Here is a 20969-nt window from a genome sequence, read left to right as displayed (position 1 = left end):
ATATTCAGGGGCATAACTGTAGGGGGTGCTAGAATAGCAGTCGCACCCAGTCTCTGGTGACTGAAAGGGGCCTAAAGGCCCCTCTGGCACATTATACAATGCTAGTATTATTAATGGTACATCATAGAATACAAGTTTTTCATTGGGGCCCAAAAGCTCAGGTTAGCCTCTGGTAACATGGCTTACCATGACAGCTAGAAACTATTACAAATGTGTTCTGCAAAGAAAAATTGGGGGTCAGTCAGCACATCCAGTGCGCAGATGCGCTTTGCCATGGCTGAAAGCACAGAGGCAAAAAAATATACAATGCAACAGCACTCTGCAAACCAAATAAAGTGCAATAATGCCAAAATAATAGATTATTCCGGTGCAAATGCTAAGCTAATAAATTTGAGATGCTTGGCAAATCATTTTGTACAAAATTATTTGGGCCCCTCTGCCAAACGTCAAGACGACTTTTTTTTATTTTGTATGTGTTCATCTAGTTTTAATGTTTAATGTTAGTTAGGGTGCCCATGGTGTATTGAGTAGTATGGGTGCAAGGCTAGAAAATGTAGCTGCTGTGGCCTGTGAATGGTTCTGGAGTCAGTAACCAGGCCAGTTGTAGTAAATAAACAAGTCTCTATTTACTAAAGTGCATAATGGGAGTTGTAGTACATACAACAGTATCAAACACAGTTCCAAACAATTTTCAGTGCAAATCTTCCTAAATAGCAATGTATGGAAATAAAAAAAGATGGTGGTTGTAGTACTCCTTTCCTCTATCTCTTCAAAGTTTCTCTCTCTGCAGAATTTAAGGCTGGCAATAAGGTTCTTCAACCTTATCTGTAATTCCCAGCTGAGGTGTACAGGATTAAAATACGGTTGTCCAGGACAGTGTCAAAGTATGGAAGGGTGTATTAGCAATGCCCTTCGCAGTGCAGTAAAGTCTCTATCAGCCTTAAAAAGTAATTCTGGCTTTCTAGTTCCTAGTTTATCTCTCTGGAGTACTATGAAGTAGAGATGGTTTTCTCTGTGTGGATCTTTCAGAGATAGTAATTCTCTGGGATGTAGGTCTAGTCTTCCAAGGAGTGATCACATGCTCTTTTCATTTCCTCAGCTAACACATTACCTGAAGTATGATGGACCTAAGTCCAACTTCTAGATGCCTACATGGGTAGAGTCAGAATTGTTAACCCTGACTGATCCATACAAAGTTATACTGGGTATGCAATGCATCAAATAACATGAAATAACATTACATAATAAAGCAACTTTGCAAGTACCCTCTCCTGGAGTACTACAATTCTACTATATCATAGCTGTTTATCGTATCCAGTTACTAATTGCTCAGCACAGCAACTGTTTATATGTGGTCTCAAGGTTGGCTGAATTCTGTCTCTTGGCCACAGTCTGTGTTTAGCATCTGCACATTATCAGATGTTATTGGACGGCACAATATTTTCTGTTGTCAGTCACATTGCATCCTTTCAGCTTAGAAATCAGTTTTTCAAATGCCAAAGCTCTCAAATGATATTCTGTCTTGGAAAACGCCTAGTCCTATCTCAATTGATAGTGCTGCAGAGTCCATAGTCATGTATTGTCTCTTTTATTGTCTCACATCAGACTAACTGCAAGGCTTCAATGTTGTTTTTGCATCCCAAGAGACGTTTGTACAGAAAGAGGAGTCTGTATTGCGGGTCTTATCAGGGTCTGGTTCTTGTGATGACTAAATTCATGTTATCAGAACAAGTCTTACTCAACCTTCTAAGTCTCAGAGGTTATTTCAGTTCACCAAAAAGTTGGCAAGTTCAACAGGATGTTGCCAGCAGTCTTTCCTCTTAACCTGTCACCACTTTTGCTCAAGCAATTCATTTGATTAGGTTTATAGTACAATGAGTTCTGTACCATGGCCCTTGCTATTACAAAAGGCGACATTCAAAACAGAATACAGTCATAGGGTTTGAGCTGCAATTTCGCATAATTGTGCGTTTTAAAAATGTGTCTATTTTATTACTTGAACGTTACTTAGACTCTGTTCACACTAGCGTCATGGCTTCACAATAAACACATAAATACCACCTATTCCAGCATAAAGTGTTTTAACGCAAGTGTGAAAAGTGTCTTATCTCCTGAAAAGTGCACAGAAATGAATGGGGCTCTGATTCTTTGTATTCACATTGATGAGAATTATCATTTTCTTATTTGCAGTGATGGCTACAAACAAATTATGCCCTATGACCTTTATCATCCTCTTCCCAGGTAAGTACTTACCATTGCATTTTATAACTATAAAATTTAAGGATAACCTAAAACCAGATTTCAACTAGGGATGAGCAAACTTCTGTTTTCAAGTTCGGCGTACAAGGTTCGGGTTCGGGTTATCTAAGAATAGTCCGTGGTAGCGGAATCCATGACGGAATTCTTAGGTAACCCAAACCTTGTACGCCGAACTTGAAAACAGAAGTTCGCTCAACACTAATTTCAACCATGGAGATTTCATTGTGATATACAGTTCTGCCCATGATTATTCATACCCCTGGCAAATTTTGACTTAAAGTTACTTTTATTCAACCAGCAAGTAATGTTTTGACGGGAAATGACATAGGTGTCTCCCAAAAGATAATAAGACGATGTACAAGAGGCATTATTGTGGGGGAAAAACTTTTATTTACAGTTGAGCAAAAAGTGTCCAGTCCAAAATTGTTCATACCCTTCTCAATAATCAATAGAAAAGCCTTTATTGGCTATTACAGCAATCAAACGCTTCCTATAATTGCAGACCAGCTTTTTGCATGTCTCCACAGGTATTTTTGCCCATTCATCTTTAGCAATGAGCTCCAAATCTTTCAGGTTGGAGGGTCTTCTTGCCATCACCCTGATCTTTAGCTCCCTCCACAGATTCTCAATTGGATTCAAGTCTGGACTCTTGCTGGGCCACTCCAAAACGTTAATGTTGTTGTCTGCTAACCATTTCTTCACCACTTTTGCTGTGTGTTTTGGGTCATTGTCATGATGAAATGTCCACTGGTGCCCAAGGCCAAGTTTCTTTGCAGACTGACTGATGTTGTCGTTGATGAATCCTCATGTATTGCTCTTTTTTCATGGTGCCATCTACTGTCATTAGGTTCCCAAGTCCATTGGCTGAAAAACACCCCCAAAGTATTAGGTTCCCACCACCATGTTTGACAGTGGGGATGGTGTTCTTTGGGTTGAAGGCTTCTCCTTTTTTACGCCAACTGGACACTTTTTGCTCAAATGTAAATTATGCACAATAATGCCTCTTGTACATCGTCTTATTATCTTTTGGGAGACACCTATGTAATTTCCCGTCAAAAAATTACTTGCTGGTTGAATAAAAGTAACTTTAAGTCAAAATTTGCCAGGGGTATGAATAATTATGGGCAGCACTGTAGATACATACCAGTTTCCCACCTCTTGTGGAACATTTTTTTACCTTACCCTCATACCTTTTCTCACGACTCTTGGGTGTATTTTACAGTGCCTGTGGAGATATACAAACTCATTTTCGCCACCCATTAGGAGAGAAGACCAACCTAGGATGGTTTTGTATCACAAAAGAGTTAAATAGAAATTGTTTCAGAGTAAAAGTGAGGACTAGTTTTTAAAGTAACATGATTCCTACAGTGCTTCTGCTTCTGAAATCATTTCTTAATGACCTCAGCTTCCAGGCTGGCTACTCATGAGTGTAAAAATATTAGTTTTAAGTCTCATTTTACAGGTTTAAAGTCAGGGCTGCCTTAATGATCGAAAGTGAGTCCCTGACCATGTCCCTTGGAAACCGGATGCTTACTGTTGTTCCGTGTATAATAGATTCTATAGAAAATATACAGTAGCAGCAATTCGCTGAGTTCAGGTGTCACTTTCCCTTTCTCACTTTTTGTTAACTTTTTATAGCACATTATATAAGCTGAGGTTGTTAAATAGATCTGCTGCAATAGCTTTTGCATCTAGTTGGCGAACTAGTTAATACTAACTTTGATGTATTGCCATAAACTAGAAGCCTCTTTTATGATCGAAACAATTGCAACTCTGTGATATTAAAAAAGTGCGTAGACGAAATAAGCAGATGTACGTTTATAACGCTGTTTTTATTGCTTTTCCATATTCTATAACTGTTGACTTTGCCTTATATACTGCCTTTTCTATGGGGAGTCCTGGCACTAATATGAATGTGTAAAACTCACACAACACAAATCGTATCGTGTCAAAATCATTAACAACATTAATTGGGGTAATTTTTTTAATTTTCTCACTTCCGAACATTACATTTATCATGTAGGCAAAGTTAATACAAGGCACTTACTAATGTATTGTGATTGTCCATATTGCCTCCTTCGCTGGCTGGATTCATTTGGGGTTATGGTCACCGCTGCAATCCATTAGGAAAAAGTTCTGGCCTCTCTGGTGGCTGGGACCGCGGGAGTGCGTATAGGATGTGTGCTGCCACGGCCACTGCTGCTGGATTGCAGGGTGGCCGTAACCTCTGGAAACAAGCAGTGTATAATGCGATGGAAAAATAAGGAGGAAATATGGACAATCACTGTACATTAGTAAATTCCTGTTATTAACTTTCTCTACATGATAAATGCAATTTGCTGAAGTGACACAACCCATTTAAAAGGGTTATCCCAAAACGCAGAAAGTGATGGCATAGTGCTAGGGTATGCCATCATCTTCTGATTAGTGGTTTCCCAACAGTTTGAAATTGAAGGTGCCACAGCAGTGCTTTAGGGCTCCATCTGCAGGGAACTTCACACATCGTCATCCATTCGAATGGAGCTGTGCTGCAGTACCTTTCACAGCGAGTGACTAGAAGTGTCATGGTAGTTTGTCAGTTGATCCTGTCCCAAATCAATAGAGTCTACTAACAAATATTAGATGTGCATGGTTACCCTGAGAAATTAATGAGTGTGGTTTTAATCTGTTAAATGTTAGAAAGACTTGATTTCTTAAAATGTAGCAATGAATTTTTCTAAGCAAAGTTCTAACATAGACCTTTTATGTTTGTTCCTCAGATGGGAAAATACTCCCTGGACCTCTTGCTCCTCATCTTGTGGTGGTGGAATTCAAAGCCGAACAGTCTCCTGCGTGGAAGAAGATATGCAGGGTCAGATTAGCTCTGTGGAGGAATGGAAATGTATGTACACTGCAAAAATGCCTTTAGTCCAACCATGCAATATTTTTGATTGTCCAAAATGGTTGGCTCAAGAATGGTCACCGGTGAGTGTTTTATACTGCTGTTTTTTCAATACTAAATTATAAGTAAAATTATTTAAGATAGCTTGATTATTCTATTTATTTCAAAGCTAGATAGTTTCAGATAGTCATAGGTCTGAGTGTGAATAAATAACTGAAAAGTTTTATGAATGCATAAATGAAAACATTTGCCTATATATTGCTTTGTAGTGCACTGTCACTTGTGGTCATGGGCTGAGGTACCGAGTTGTTCTTTGCATTGATCATAGAGGCATACATACAGGAGGCTGCAGTTCAAAAACAAAACCTCACATCAAGGAGGAATGCACTGTACCCATACCTTGCTTCAAGATGAAAGGTAAGTACCATATGTACAACGATATATCTAAACACATTAAGCCTTAATTTATTTAATATGGAAACCGTGTTTTTATAAACCTGAAGAAGTGCTGTATCTTTTTTCTCAGTTAGTTCATCCCTAAACTTTTTAGTTTTTTGGAGCAGATGTTGACTGCTTTAAGTGCTCCTAATAATTTCAAGATGACTGCAAAACTTGAGCTGTAACTCCAAAATAAGTAGACCATTAACAATATGTCTTCTAGGCAGGGACTACCTTTGCTAAATCTGGACTCTCAGTACTTTTTCTAAATTAAATTAGTGGTTGGTTAGGGATTCTTTGTGGATTACTTTTTTTTCTTTTTCATTTTTTGCTTATAACAATACATGAAGAGGTCTCATTGTCATGTTTAGTTCTGATCCTTTACTGTCTACAGCTAAACTTGTGCAGATCCTTTAACCTACAGTGCTTCATTATACCTGCTTTATATACAACATACTAAAATATAAAGCTTTCTTCTGATAACTGATACCCTGCAGATTAATGTCTACTAGTTAGCGAGTTTCAACTGATTTAATTTAATTTAATCTCTAGACAGGCTCGACTAATTATTATGTGGTAAAGTATAGCATACAGGTATGTCTGTCATATGCCGCTGTTTAAATTGTAGCTAGACATAGTACAATGGTTTGAATTCCAAATGTTATGTTTTTCTGTGTTTATGCGTTGTGTAATCGTGTGAGTATTCTGGGAATTTGCCATATTTGCCAATCACAGGTCATAGTGAATGTTATTTGATGCAAAAGGAACGCTACCTCTTCAGCATTTCCATTAGTATTGTATTAGTGCAGAAGCCGCTCAATGTATACGTGGAATGTATTATTAACAAATTTGTTTGTAGGAAATAGAAGTCCTGACTTTTCTTTCTGAAAACCCATAGATGTCTTATACTGTTTTCTTTTTTATCCATTTTGTGTCCGTTACAGCATCTAAGGTTAAAAATAGTAAGGAATAGTGCAAAGCAACTTTGGCATGTTCAGATAGAATCTACTAAAGATAAATGTGTGCTTTGTACCCATTAGGAGGATAAACAAATTATGCAATATTGTTTCTTTACTATAGCATGTGCTGTTGTCAACACGATCATATTGAAACTACGATTACTTTTTTTTAGATCAAGCATAAAGTTGCAAACATCTACATAGCATCTCCATCACGGCCTTTAAGACCATTTTTGACATGAAAGCGATAGACATCACAATGGAACCCTTATAAGTCAGTGGAGTAGGTTAGGTGCCCATGGTATGGATTTTCAATATACATGTGAACAGAGAGAGGGATTCCTGATTGGATTCCACATTAATTTCTTTTCACTGTTACCGTTTAAACTGTACTGATATAAAGGCCTGCATTTGCTGAGCTCTTTTGAAATCTATTAAGTCTACCTAGTGTAATTACAGAAAATTGATTATGGAATAGGTGTTAATTAACTGTAGGGAAGAGCAACAAAGAGTGCTCTAGTTTGAGAGAGGGTTATCATTAAAGACATCAACAGTACCTATTCATAGTCAAACAGGCTGATTTTTGGCCACAAACTTGAATGAAAATGGAATATGTATTGGTGGTGAGAAATTTGGATTTTGATTAGTTTATATCGCTGTGGAATCAGATATTACAAAAAAAACATGGTGTCATAATAAAAACTACAGGGTAGTTGTCTGTACTTAGGCTACTTTCACACTAGCGTTGTTTTAATCCGGCGTTCAATTCCGACACCGGAATTGCCCGCCGGATCCGGAAAAACGTGTGAAAACAGATTACATTTGAATCCTGATCAGGATTTTGATCACAATGAAAAAATGCATTGGAAAAAACGGATCCGCCATTTATGGACTTTAACTTTTTTTTCACATTTTTCGGGTTTAACATGCAAAAGCCGGATCCGTTTTGACTGAACACACGGCGCCAGATCCGGCGTTAATGCAAGTCAATGGGAAAAAAGCCTGATCCGGCGTTCAGTCAAAGTGTTCAGGCTTTTTGGCCGGAGGTAAAAATACTGCATGCTACGTTTTTCTGAAAAGCCTGATCAGTCAAAAAGACTGAACTGGAGACATCCTGATGCATCCTGAAGGACTGACTCTCCATTCAGAATGCATGGGGATAAAACTGATCAGTTCTTTTCCGGATTTGAGCCCCTAGGACGGAACTCAGCGCCGGAAAAGAAAAACGCTAGTGTGAAAGTACCCTTACAGAGATCATCTCCTTGTATTAAACCCATTTAACTTTAGATATCAATACATTCAAGTCTGGCAGGGAGGATTGATTCCATCATTTAATAAAAGAGGCAAAAATCTAATGTTAGTTTAACCCCTGAGGTTAATACTTAAGGCTTCAGTTTAGACAGAAATTTTAGGCACGACCACCACATTGTTGCCACCACCAACTCCTGCCCCCGCTCCCTTTCTTTTTTATTCTTTTCCTATTATAAGTATACAGATATACTAATCAAAGTTTTATTTTCCAGAGTTAATGCTTTATCACAGGGTTGTAAATTGTGCCCAATATGTGCAATGCATTTATAATTCTTATACTGTTAAAGGGGTTGGCCACTGCATATTACTAGCTGCACTTGTGCTGGGAACAGCACATGCATGAAGCTAGAAATAAGCATTATTAAACTATTGGCACTGATGTCAGATAGCTTAATATAAGTCATTAATGTTCATATGCAGGTCTGCTCACCTGCTTGCTGATGCTGTTCTCCGAAAATGGCCGCCGATGTAGGGTTCCATCCATCAGTAGCCTCCATTCACTTACAAAGGGAATGGATTGTGCATGTGCTATTTCCTCTGTCTATCCACAGTGTAAATGAATGGTAGCCACTGATTGGCGGAAACTTCCATCAGCGTCCATTTTCGGACCACAGCACCACCAAGCAGGTGAGCGGACCTGCATGTAAACGTGAATTATTATTATAGCTTAACCAGAACATGTGTAACTAGTACAGGGAGTGCAGAGTTATTAGGCAAGTTGTATTTTTGAGGATTAATTTTATTATTGAACAACAACCATGTTCTCAATGAACCCAAAAAAACTCATTAATATCAAAGCTGAATATTTTTGGAAGTAGTTTTTAGTTTGTTTTTAGTTTTAGCTATTTTAGGGGGATATCTGTGTGTGTGTAGGTGACTATTATTGTGCACAAAAAAACAAAAACAAATATATACCCATTTCAATTATTTATTTTTACCAGTGAAACCAATATAACATCTCAACATTCACAAATATACATTTCTGACATTCAAAAGCAAATCGGTGACCAATATAGCCACTTTTCTTTGCAAGGACACTCAAAAGCCTGACATCCATGGATTCTGTCAGTGTTTTGATCTGTTCACCATCAACATTGCGTGCAGCAGCAACCACAGCCTCCCAGACACTGTTCAGAGAGGTGTACTGTTTTCCCTCCTTGTAAATCTCACATTTGATGATGGACCACAGGTTCTCAATGGAGTTCAGATCAGGTGAACAAGGAGGCCATGTCATTAGATTTTCTTCTTTTATACCCTTTCTTGCCAGCCACGCTGTGGAGTACTTGGACGCGTGTGATGGAGCATTGTCCTGCATGAAAATCATGTTTTTCTTGAAGGATGCAGACTTCTTCCTGTACCACTGCTTGAAGAAGGTGTCTTCCAGAAACTGGCAGTAGGACTGGGAGTTGAGCTTGACTCCATCCTCAACCCAAAAAGGCCCCACAAGCTCATCCTTGATGATACCAGCCCAAACCAGTACTCCACCTCCACCTTGCTGGCGTCTGAGTCGGACTGGAGCTCTCTGCCCTTTATCAATCCAGCCACGGGCCCATCCATCTGGCCCATCAAGACTCACTCTCATTTCATCAGTCCATAAAACCTTAGAAAAATCAGTCTTGAGATATTTCTTGGCCCAGTCTTGACGTTTCAGCTTGTGTGTCTTGTTCAGTGGTGGTCGTCTTTCAGCCTTTCTTACCTTGGCCATGTCTCTGAGTATTGCACACCTTGTGCTTTTGGGCACTCCAGTGATGTTGCAGCTCTGAAATATGGCCAAACTGGTGGCAAGTGGCATCTTGGCAGCTGCACGCTTGACTTTTCTCAGTTCATGGGCAGTTATTTTGCGCCTTGGTTTTTCCACACACTTCTTGCGACCCTGTTGACTATTTTGAATGAAACGCTTGATTGTTCGATGATCACGCTTCAGAAGCTTTGCAATTTTAAGAGTGCTGCATCCCTCTGCAAGATATCTCACTATTTTTGACTTTTCTGAGCCTGTCAAGTCCTTCTTTTGACCCATTTTTCCAAAGGAAAGGAAGTTGCCTAATAATTATGCACACCTGATATAGGGTGTTGATGTCATTAGACCACACCCCTTCTCATTACAGAGATGCACATCACCTAATATGCTTAATTGGTAGTAGGCTTTTGAGCCTATACAGCTTGGAGTAAGACAACATGCATAAAGAGGATGATGTGGTCAAAATACTCATTTGCCTAATAATTCTGCACTCCCTGTAATATATAGTGGCCAACCCCTTTAATACTTACTCAATTTTAACGTAATGATTATCTTGTATACCATTGTTTTATAAAATTGTATGCAGCTTAAATAAAAACATATTTACAATTACTAAACTTGCAAAATATCATACATTTTATACATGTTTCATTAGCATGAGCCTTGACCTAAACTGCCAATAACCTTAAACCATATCTAAAGGTGTACAACATGTTTAAAAACATAAAGAGAAGGGACTTTTGGGCAATTTTGTTGATAATTTAAAAGACCCTGAAAATAATAAGCCTGGGGTCAAACCGTGAGGCTTACCACGTATGACCATCTACCATTCCTCTGCTTTGTGTCTTCACCTTCTGTTACAGATGGGAAATGACAACTTAACTTTTAAAGTAGTGGTTCCCACACAAGTTATTACAATATACTTTCCTATATCATGACACAGAGGACAATAAAACCTATATCCATATGTGAGGAAATGGTAGAAACAACATTTTGGCATAATATTGGATCAAGATCAGTCACCCTTGTGAGCAAATGAATTCATTGCGTGGAGTTCAGTACCTTGATAGCACAAGTACTGTATGAAAAATATGGTTGGCTAATTGAGGGAAAAATTTAATGAATTGGAGAATAACAGATTGTGTTTGACATTTTGTGCGCTGTTTTTCAAGAAATATGTTCTTCATTCTTCAAGTGCACCTCAGTTGATGAGCTGATAAGATGAGTTTTAGGCCTTTCTGTTGTACTGTGTTGCTTCCGTTTTATCATGTTCTAAGAAACATCTTGATTATCTTCACAGACACCATCTTGGATCTCATATTACTTTTGTAAAGCTTCTTCAGAACTTGTGGTCCCGGTTTCTTTTATAGGTTTTCTCGTCAGCCCTATTTCTTACTTCAGTGCAGAGTGTTATCTCTTTAACATGTGTTTGTGAGGTCAAGAGATTCCATTTATTACATTTTAGAGGTTGTTTGACGAAGGAAATTATATTACCTTTTCAACAGTTGTAACACAACCTTTCTTTGCCATCTTTTATGTGCTCCCATTGTACTGTAAGTTAGTACCTTTTACATTAAGTAAAAGTTTCAGATATGAGAAGTGAAAAAGTATCATTATAAAAATATCAGTTCTTGTAGCCTTACTATTAATGCATATGTGTGCTTCTTTATAGAACCTTTTATGCAGCAGTCATCAGTGATTACTGCAGGTCAGGCTACAGTATTCTGCAGTTTCCCACTGCCTTATTATCTACTAGAATGCCAAAACTGTAGCTATTATGCACAACGGGGGGGGGGGGGGGTAAGGAAATGGGTGTTTTTTTAAGGAAATGGACCAAAAGAATAATTGTGATTTCTGTGTCATTTGAGTGGGTGAATTGAGAATCTTTAGCTTTCTACTAAAGATCCTGAAATTTTGACTTGAATTACTTGAATATTCCACTTTAAAACAAAATAATTAGACAGTGGATAGAATGTGGAAATATAAGGCACTATGTAATTGAAAAAGTTTAAAGTACAGGTCTATGGTAGCTGCCGATTATTGCATGTTTAGAATAGAGATGAACGAACCTGTCTAAATTTGTTTTGGGTCTGGTTCGCCAAATTTTTTAAAAAGTTTGATTTGGACCCAAATAAATTCAGGCTGTATCAAAGTTGCTCCAATTGCTCTGAAACTTGGTATATAACCCCCTCTATCCTCCTAGGACTCATAAGGGCACATTTATTAGGACTGGCGTTTTAGATGGATCCACCGCTGATTATTAATGTAAAATAGCTTCCTTACTGTCTTATATTTAGACCGTAGAAAATGATAAACCGGCCTGTCGCCTTCCCCACCCATGCCCACTTTTTTAGACCTGGCGTGAGCAGGGAAGAAGTCACAGATTCTGCCACTCCATGGCATGTGACAGAATCTGTGACAGATATACGCCACAAAAGTGGCATATATCTGGTCATAAATAACCCCCATTATTTTTTGTAAAATTTGTTCTATTTTCATTTATTTTTTATGATTTCCGGGTTGCAGTTGTCGGCGAGCGGGGTAGGTGTAAGCTGTGTGCTGGGCCGGGTGTTTTTAATAACCCCTTTAAATTTAGAGGGAGTGGGAAGGCAGCTTTTAGTAAACTCATAACCACAGAGGAGTAGCCTATTCCGGTCTTTAAAGGGATTCTGTCACCAGGTTTCACCCCCTCCAGATAAAAATATGGTTATGTTCAGGGAGCTTTCACAATTCCTAATGTGGTTTTATAAATGTAATCTGTAGGCTAATTTTGCTAAAAAAAAACGCTATTACTAACCTGTCATTCAACAAAATAAGGTGCCCAAGGGGATGTAAATGGATCCAAGCTGCCGCCCGCACCCGCCGCCGTTCGTGCCCAGCTCCGCCTTTCCCGACCTCAGCGCCGCCTCATAATCCTGTGTGACGCCTCCGGCTCTCCCTCCCTCCCCCCTCCTTCTGCTCTAACATCTCGCGCGTGCGCACAGGGCTCTGCCTGATGCGCCCGTGCGGACTTCTCCGTTCGGCTTCATAGAGCGAAGTGCGCATGTGCCGGCACTTTGCTCAACCTCTCGATGACCTGCACACTGGCAGAGCCCTGTGCGCACGCGCGAGATGTTAGAGCAGAAGGAGGGGGAGGGAGAGCCGGAGGCGTCACACAGGATTATGAGGCGGCGCTGAGGTCGGGAAAGGCGAAGCTGGGCACGAACGGAGGCGGGTGCGAGCGGCAGCTTGGATCCATTTACATCCCCTTGGGCACCTTATTTTGTTGAATGACAGGTTAGTAATAGCGTTTTTTTAGCAAAATGAGCCTACAGATTACATTTATAAGACCACATTAGGAATCGTGAAAGCTCCCTGAACATAACCATATTTTTATCTGGAGGGAGTGAAACCTGGTGACAGAATCCCTTTAAGGAACAGCTGATGCTCTCTTTAAAACAAGTAGCTGAATAAGCTGCCTTCTGGGTGCTACAAGCAGCTATATCTCCTGCTCATCAAATACAGAACTGCAGACATTATTTGCTGTACCTTTAATGTTCATTAGATGGTAATATTTTATGGGTTTTCAGTGTTTTAAAAATACTGTGTGCTCTTTCATCTTGCAGAGAAACTACCAGTGGAAGCGAAGTTGCCATGGTACAAGCAAGCACAGGAGTTGGAGGAAGTCACAGCTGTATCTGAAGAACCTTCGTAAGTGTTTAGCTACCTAACAAATTACAGTTGCTGTTTTGTTTACATTTTTTCTGTTTATAGACAATTTATTTTTGTGATTACTACTATATTTGCCAAGTCATTGATCATCAGACCGCTAATCCATTCTATATGTTTTTGAGGACTGTTTAACGCAAAACTCAGCTTGTAGGCACCGGACAGAACTATCACATACTAGCAGATCAACCCTGACAATATTTGTGTGTTACACTGTGGGTTATTAGCTTCCTAAGCATAGTGTGTTTGTGGCTAACAGGACTAGTGATATTGTTTGCTGTAATGCGGACAAGGATCAATGGTAGTAAATACAGTTTGTCTACAGTTTATAGATGAAAACATGGCTGAAATTTTCCTTTAAGGGTTTATCACTTCTTTACTTTAGAAAATCATTAATATACGTGTCCTGATTAGTTTTATGTTGATGCAACAAAGCTGTTAAAATTACATGCATGTTTTCTATAAATCTGGATATTTCTCCTTGCGATGGTCACAATGCAACCCAATCCTACTCTGTTACTATTTAAATAATACCCTGTGGAAGTATATTTATTTTATGCACTTATATAGTTCTGCTATATTCCACAGCGCTTTACAGACATTAGCATCAAGCTGTCCTTAATGGTGCTCACAATCTAAGTTCCCTATCAGTATGTCTTAGGAAACCCACAGAAACACAGGGAGAACATACAAACTCCATGCAGATGTTGTCCTTGGTCAGATGGGAACCTAGGACCCCAGCACTTCAAGGCAACAGTGCTAACCACTAAGCCACTGTAGTATATGTGCTCAAGAACATTTCAGTGCTTTAAAATGAAAACAACTTTGGAATATGCTAATCTCGATATCTAATACAGGGGCGTCGTTAGGTCAAAACATTCGGGGCTTGAGCCCCGGATGTTTGTCCAGTGTCCCGAATGTTATGCTGGTAGCATTTTTTTTATTTGGCTATTCCCCACCCACCTTGTACTTGTTCCGTCCTTTGGTGCGCACTCCCTTCGTGTGGTGCGTGATCCTGCGAGACCCGTGACCTACAGCGGCGGGTCTCGCGGGATCTCGTGCAGCAGGACAGGATTGCGCACCGAAGGAACTGAACTTATGCCCACGCAGCCCGCAAGTAGCGGCTCAGCGGAACAAGTACAAGGGGAGTGGGGGTACGATCTGTGGGGTTGCTCAGACGGCTAGGCCCTTAACAGTAGTTATTAACCCCTTTCAGCAGTCCCCCATTCACTGAAGGGGGGACTGCTGAAAGGGGTTAATAACTCCTGTGAAGGGGGGACTGCTGAAAGGGGTTAATAACTACTGTGAAGGGCCTTCCCCCCCCCGGTGGTGATGGGGGCGTGGCTTTACGGGGTGGGGGCATGGCTTCACAGGGGCATAGTACAGTGGGCTTGTGCCCCGGATGTTTTCAGACCCTAGCAAAGCCCCTGATCTAATAGTGTAATTTCAAAATACAATACAACTATGAGTATATAAAAAATACATACAAAAATATGTCCTAAGAGCACCCCCCTTCTCAAAACCCTGTATGCTGCAGTAGGGTAACTGCCTAAAGAGCCTTCCCTCACTAATCTATCTGCAGTAGGAATCTACGAATGCTAAGCCTTGCTTCCTTAGCCAACCTCCACCCGCTCAGCCAACCTTTGGATGAAAATGGGAGGGATCAGTAGGAAATTAATATTATACCTTTGACACTGAAAACAGTTTTCATTTTTTTTTTTCACCCTAGGTTTTTCCTTATTGTCTTCCATAAGCCATGACATTTTTACATTTTTGTTCTCATAATCATATGTTTTTCGCAAGACAAGTTGTATTTTTATTGGCAGCATTTAATTTAAAATATGTTATGGTACCTTTATTTTGAAGGTCACTACAATTACAATACGAAATTTATATATTTTTCTTATGCTTCACTAAATACAAATCTTTGAAAAACAAATTGCTATGTTTTGCCAAAACATTTATATATTTCCATCTACAAGGCAATATGAGGGCTTTTTTTGCATTGTGGGCTGTAGTTTTCATTAATGCATACGGCTTTTTGATTACTTTTTATTCCTTTTTTTTTTTTTTTTTTTTTTGGAATGAGGCGACCAAAACAGCAATTCAGTTGTTTTCATTTTTTCCTTAATGGTGTTCATTGTGCAGGGTAAATACTTTTATATTTTAATAGTCTGGATATTTTCAGACATGGCAATACTAATTATATTTATTGTTTATTTATTTCTGTATAATTGGGAAAGTGAGGGATTTGAAAATGTAATAATTTTTAGTCCCCCTAGTGGACTTGGACATGCAATTGTACGCAGTCTATAGGGATTCTGCAGACCCACTAGTAAGCCCTGCCAGAGGCAGAGCTTAATAGGTATTTTAAAGTGGTAGGCCTAGGAGCCTTTGCATTGCCTCAGGCTACCTTAGCAACTGATTGGCTTCCTGCATTTTCACTGTGACAGTGACAATCAGAGCACAGGGAGCTCATGTATAATCACTCTGAGGGGTTAAATGACTAGAATTATCTATTATCTTCAATCCTGGTCCCTGCTGATTGGTGTTAGGGTCCATTCACACGTTCGTAAGTCTTCTGCGGATCCGCAAAACACGGACACTGGCAATGTGCATTCCGCAATTTGCGGACCGCACATCGCCGGCACTATAATAGAAAATGTCTAATCTTGTCCGCAATTGCGGACAAGAATAGGACATGTTCTATTATTTTGCGGAAACGGAAGGACGGATGTGCAAGTGTGGATCCGCAAATGCGGACCGCACATTCCAGCCCCATTGAAAATGAATGGGTCTGCACCCGTTCCGCAAAATTGCGGAACGGGTGCGGACCCATTTTGCGGACGTGTTAATGGACCCTTAGTTGTATAACAAAGCCGATACCCATCACATGTGGAGTGGGCTCAACATCCAGTCTGATGAATCCCCAGGGACCAACCCCACAGTGATGGAACCCTGTCTGCTTCCCTAATAAATTAAAAATGTCAGACTTGGACAATCCCTTTAAGGAAGTTTAAAGCAGCAGAAAACAAGTTTATGTTCTTGTACATATAATTACTTTCTCTTTGCTGCAAAAACAATCCACAGTAAGTCATTGCTCAGAATATATTCGTGTAGTATGTTACTTCCAGCATTCTTTTCTCTCACTTATTGCGTATACAATTCTGAAAATAGCACTGCTCAGTCGTGTCCTTAAAATGTTAGCAAAAAGCCTAATGGAAAAACAGAGGCGCGAATATGATTTGTGAAGAAGTGTGCTGCTTTTACAGGTAATTATTTAGGTAAAGTTTTTGGAAAGTCATTGAAAGGAAATGATGCTAAAGTACTCAGCACTGCAACCACAGCGTTTCTGTAAGGAAACTAGAAATGGTAGTATTAAAATGCAGCTTATGACAATTTCCCGTTGCAGCGTGATTAATGGGTGCTAGTTACAGCTTTGATCTGCAGAATTCCTTGCTCTCCTGTGCAGGAGCTTACAGGGGCTGGAATTGAAATCTTAATCTAGTGAAATAAATTTTCTTTTTACAGGCGTAGATTTGCCATGTAGGGCTGCTTAGTATACACTGTATTAAATTGCAAATGAAGCACATGTGGCAAGCTACTACATTGCTGGGATCTCTTTTCCTATATAATACACATTAGCAGGTAAAATGAAAATGACGTTAGGCTTTGCATTTTCCAGTTTATGACTATACCTAACAAAGGCCCTAGTGTCTTTTATAATGTGGTATTTTAAATTTAAATTTATACGTAGTTGTACTATTGAACTCACATGTATGTTCTCTGAGTGTCTTTATGGTTGTGAGATTATCAGTTGTATTATTTTGTAACAAATTATCATTAAAAGGGAAGTGATTAATGGATAGATACTTGTTTTGGGACAAAACTTGAAGGCATTGTTCCACTCCCAGAGCAATTTTACTTATGCTTAGTATAAATAAAAGCCCAGGATCGCTGGAGCAGTGTTCTATTTCAGCGAATAGGGTCCCATCTTTGCTGCTTCCAGTCCCCTGTGTACAGGAAGTGTGTCCCGTCCATCATCACGTACACCACTGCAGCCTTCACTGGCCTCAACTGCGATGTGTCCCCTTGATGCACTTGACCACTGAGACCAATAAATGTTTGCAGTGGTGCACAAGATGATGGATGGGTGACACTTTAAGTGCACAGGGGACCAGAAGCAACAGAAATGGGACCACGTTGCTAGAATGGAGCACCAATGAATAGGTAAGTGCCTTTTTAATTTATACTAAGCACTTTCTGAGCTATAAAATGCTTTGAGGGTCAAGCAACAACTTTCAAAGCCATATACAATACACGCTGAGTTTAGGCCTCATGCACATGACCGTTGTTTTATTCCGTGTCCGTTGTTCCGTTTTTCGTGATTTTCAATGGGTCCGTTGAAAACTTGGCTAATGCACCGTTTGTCATCCGCGTTCGTGATCCGTGGTTCCAGTCCGTCAAAAAAATATAACCTGTCCTATTTTTTTCACGGAAAACGGTTCGCGGACCCATTCAATTTAATGGGACCGTGAAGAAAAAACACGCGGAGGCACACAAGATTGTCATCTGCGTCCGCGCGTCCCCATCCGTTTTTTTCCTATCATTTGCATGGCAAACTTGACTTAGACTTTTTTTTACTTTCCTTCATGTCTGGTGATCCTCCAAAAATAAAGGAAGACACACGGAAACAAAAACGGAAACGGATCACGGAAAAACGGAACCCCATTTTGCGGAACGGAACACAACAACGGTCGTGTGCATGAGGCCTAAAAGAGTTGAGAAATGTTGAGTAAAAGAGAAAATAGTACATTAAATAAGTTTCTTTCAGTTCCACTATATAAATCTGTTCATAAAAAAGACAGAAAATGTGAACCATTCACTTGAACATACTGCATTACCAGTGTCTGTTAAGAGATTATCTGAATTTCTTGATCTGTTCAATTGTATTAACTTTATATTACTTCTGTAATTATTATGTAAGACAATATTTTCTCTGCCCATTGTATGATTTCATGGGACTGTACTAAAAAAACATTTGATGAATTGGGGTAGCATTTTACAACCAGCAATTTTATTCCAGCCCAAATGAGAGGAAATTGTTTGTAATTATTAGAAAGGGGTTTTACGTTCTAAATCAAAGCCCACATTCAGTGCCTTACCAAGCAGGAACTAGTGGGACTAGTAAAGTCTTCATGGTGAATGCATATACTTTTGAACTCTGTTTTATACTGATCATTAAGTTAATATACACTATTGTACAATATGCATCAATCTATACATTTATTATAAGTCTCATGTGCAGACACTTCATTAAAGTAGTTCTCTAGTATTTGAAAGTTTTTCCAAAAATAAAGGATAGACTACTAAGTTTTTTTGTACCTTTTATTCATTTACTAATTGAATAAAATCATGAATATATGTATATATAGATATATATATATATATATATATATATATATATACACTGCCTGTTCAAAAAAAAAGTCGCCACCTGGATTTAACTAAGCAAATAGTTATGAGCCTCCTATTGGAGGCGATTATCTTTCAGTTATTTAACCCCAACTAGTACAATGAGTTGCTTCTCATTTCTTAAACAACCATGTTGAAAGACACATCTCGTGGTCGTGGAAAAGATGTTAGTCTGTTTGAGAAGGGTCAAATCATTGACATACATCAAGCAGAGAAAACATCTAAGGAGATTGCAGAAAATACTAAAATTGGGTTAAGAACTGTCCAATGCTTTATTAAAAACTGGAAGGATAGTGGGGACCCATCGTATTCGAGGAAGAAATGTGGCGTGAAAAAAATCCTGAATGATCGTTGTTAGCGGTATTTCTCCAGGCAGGTTTATGATGGTTATTCGATGAGGCCTCAGACCTCCAACCCGTAAATATTTCCCTGTGCAATCAATATCCGATTTGCACTGGCCAGGAGATAAGACAATCGTGATCGGCGATCACTTAAACGTTTGGTGAAATAAAATCGAAGAAAAACAACAGTAGAACTCAGGGCTATGTTTAATAGTGAAAGTAAGAACATTTCCACACGCAAAATGCGAAGGGAACTCAAGGGATTGGGACTGAACAGCTGCGTAGCCGTAAGAAAACCACTAATCAGTGAGGCAAACAAGAAAAAAAGGCTTCAATTTGCTAGGGCGCATAAAGATTGGACTCTGGAGCAATGGAAGAAGGTCATGTGGTCAGATGAGTCCAGATTTACCCTGTTCCAGAGTGATAGGCGCATAGAGGTAAGAAGAGAGGAGGATGAAGTGATGCACCCATCATGCCTAGTGCCTACTGTACAAGCCTGTGGGGGCAGTGCTATGAACTGGGGTTGCTGCAGTTGGTCAGGTCTAGGTTCAGCAACAGTATGTGCTCCAAGAATGAGGTCAGCTGACTACCTGAACATACTGAATGACCTGGCTATTCCATCAATAGATTTTTTCTTCCCTGATGGCACAGGCATATTCCAAGATGACAATGCTAGGATTAATCGGGCTCAAATTGTGAAAGAGTGGTTCAGGGAGCATGAGACATCATTTTCACACATGAATTGGCCACCACAGTGTCCAGACCTTAACCCCATTGAGAATCTTTGAGATGTGCTGGAGAAGGCTTTGCGCAGCAGTCAGACTCTACCATCATCAATGCAAGATCTTGGTGAAAAATGAATGCAACACTGGATGGAAATAAATCTTGTGACATTGCATAAGCTTATCGAAACAATGCCACGAATGCGTGCCGTAATCAAGGCTAAAGATGGTCCAACGAAATATTAGAGTGTGTGACCTTTTTTTTTTGGTAGCGACTTTTTTTTTGGACAGGCAGTGTATATATATACACACACACTCTCCAGCATTGAAATTGCAGCACCAAGAAGGATAAGTGGCAGGTGTCGCTAATATATGCAGATAGCACCTAGCTCCAATTTCTGTCCTGTGGGAGGGGTATAAAAGCCAGATTGAAAGCAAAGTTTTTTTTATCTACATGAAACTTTAAAAACCGGATGAAGTTGTGCGGAATGATTGTGTGATGCCTCCTGTTTGTCGATGTGCCAGTTATAACCACTTGTCAAAAACTGAGAGGGAGAGAAGCCTTGAACTGAGAGACTTTGGTTTATCACTCTGGCAGATCGCTACACACCTAGGCTGAGATGTCAGCACTGTTCAATGTTGAATGCCCTTGTGGTTGGGAGAACAATGATGAACTGGAATGATAGCAAGATGTGGACAGATACGAACCTCTGCAGAGATGGATCATCTGGTTAGAAGAATGGTGTGTAGCGATCCATTCTGTACTGCACGTAAAATTGGAGATCGCAAACCAAACTTAGTGTTGCAAACAGTGTAACCCATCAGAAGATGTTTGCACAATGTTGGGCTTTGAGCCAGATGTCCAGTTACAGGTGTTCCATTGACCTCATGCCACCACTCTCAAAGACTATCATGGTGCATAGCATAACAGCAATGGAGGCTGGATTGGAGGTCCATCCTCTTCAGTGGTGAATCTCACTTTTGTCTCAGATGCAATGATAGCCAGAGATTGTTCTGGAGACCATGTGTGCAATGGCATGAGGTGTCTATACATCTAGTGTATGCACCTGTCACACCTGTCCTACCGGTATTATGATGTAGGATAGCATAATGTACAGTAGCCAGAACCCTCTAGTC

At 39.7% G+C, this 20969-nt stretch overlaps 1 protein-coding gene across 3 annotated transcripts in view; it reads left to right on the top strand.

Annotated features, from left to right (window-relative positions):
- The window catches only part of ADAMTSL1 (ADAMTS like 1), a 1022249-nt gene that overhangs the window by 882957 nt on the left and 118323 nt on the right, over positions 1-20969 (top strand). For all 3 annotated transcript variants that reach the window (XM_040417238.1, XM_040417239.1, XM_040417240.1), the window contains 4 exons: positions 2191-2241; positions 5019-5223; positions 5410-5557; positions 13192-13276. In XM_040417238.1, the coding sequence (XP_040273172.1) occupies positions 2191-2241; positions 5019-5223; positions 5410-5557; positions 13192-13276 (489 nt within the window). The remainder of the gene's footprint in view (positions 1-2190; positions 2242-5018; positions 5224-5409; positions 5558-13191; positions 13277-20969) is intronic.

This window comes from Bufo bufo, chromosome 2, assembly GCF_905171765.1.
Source record: "Bufo bufo chromosome 2, aBufBuf1.1, whole genome shotgun sequence".
Classification (NCBI taxonomy): domain Eukaryota; kingdom Metazoa; phylum Chordata; class Amphibia; order Anura; family Bufonidae; genus Bufo; species Bufo bufo.
The sequence above is the reverse complement of the archived record's forward strand: the minus strand, read 5'-3'. Positions and strand labels throughout refer to the sequence as shown.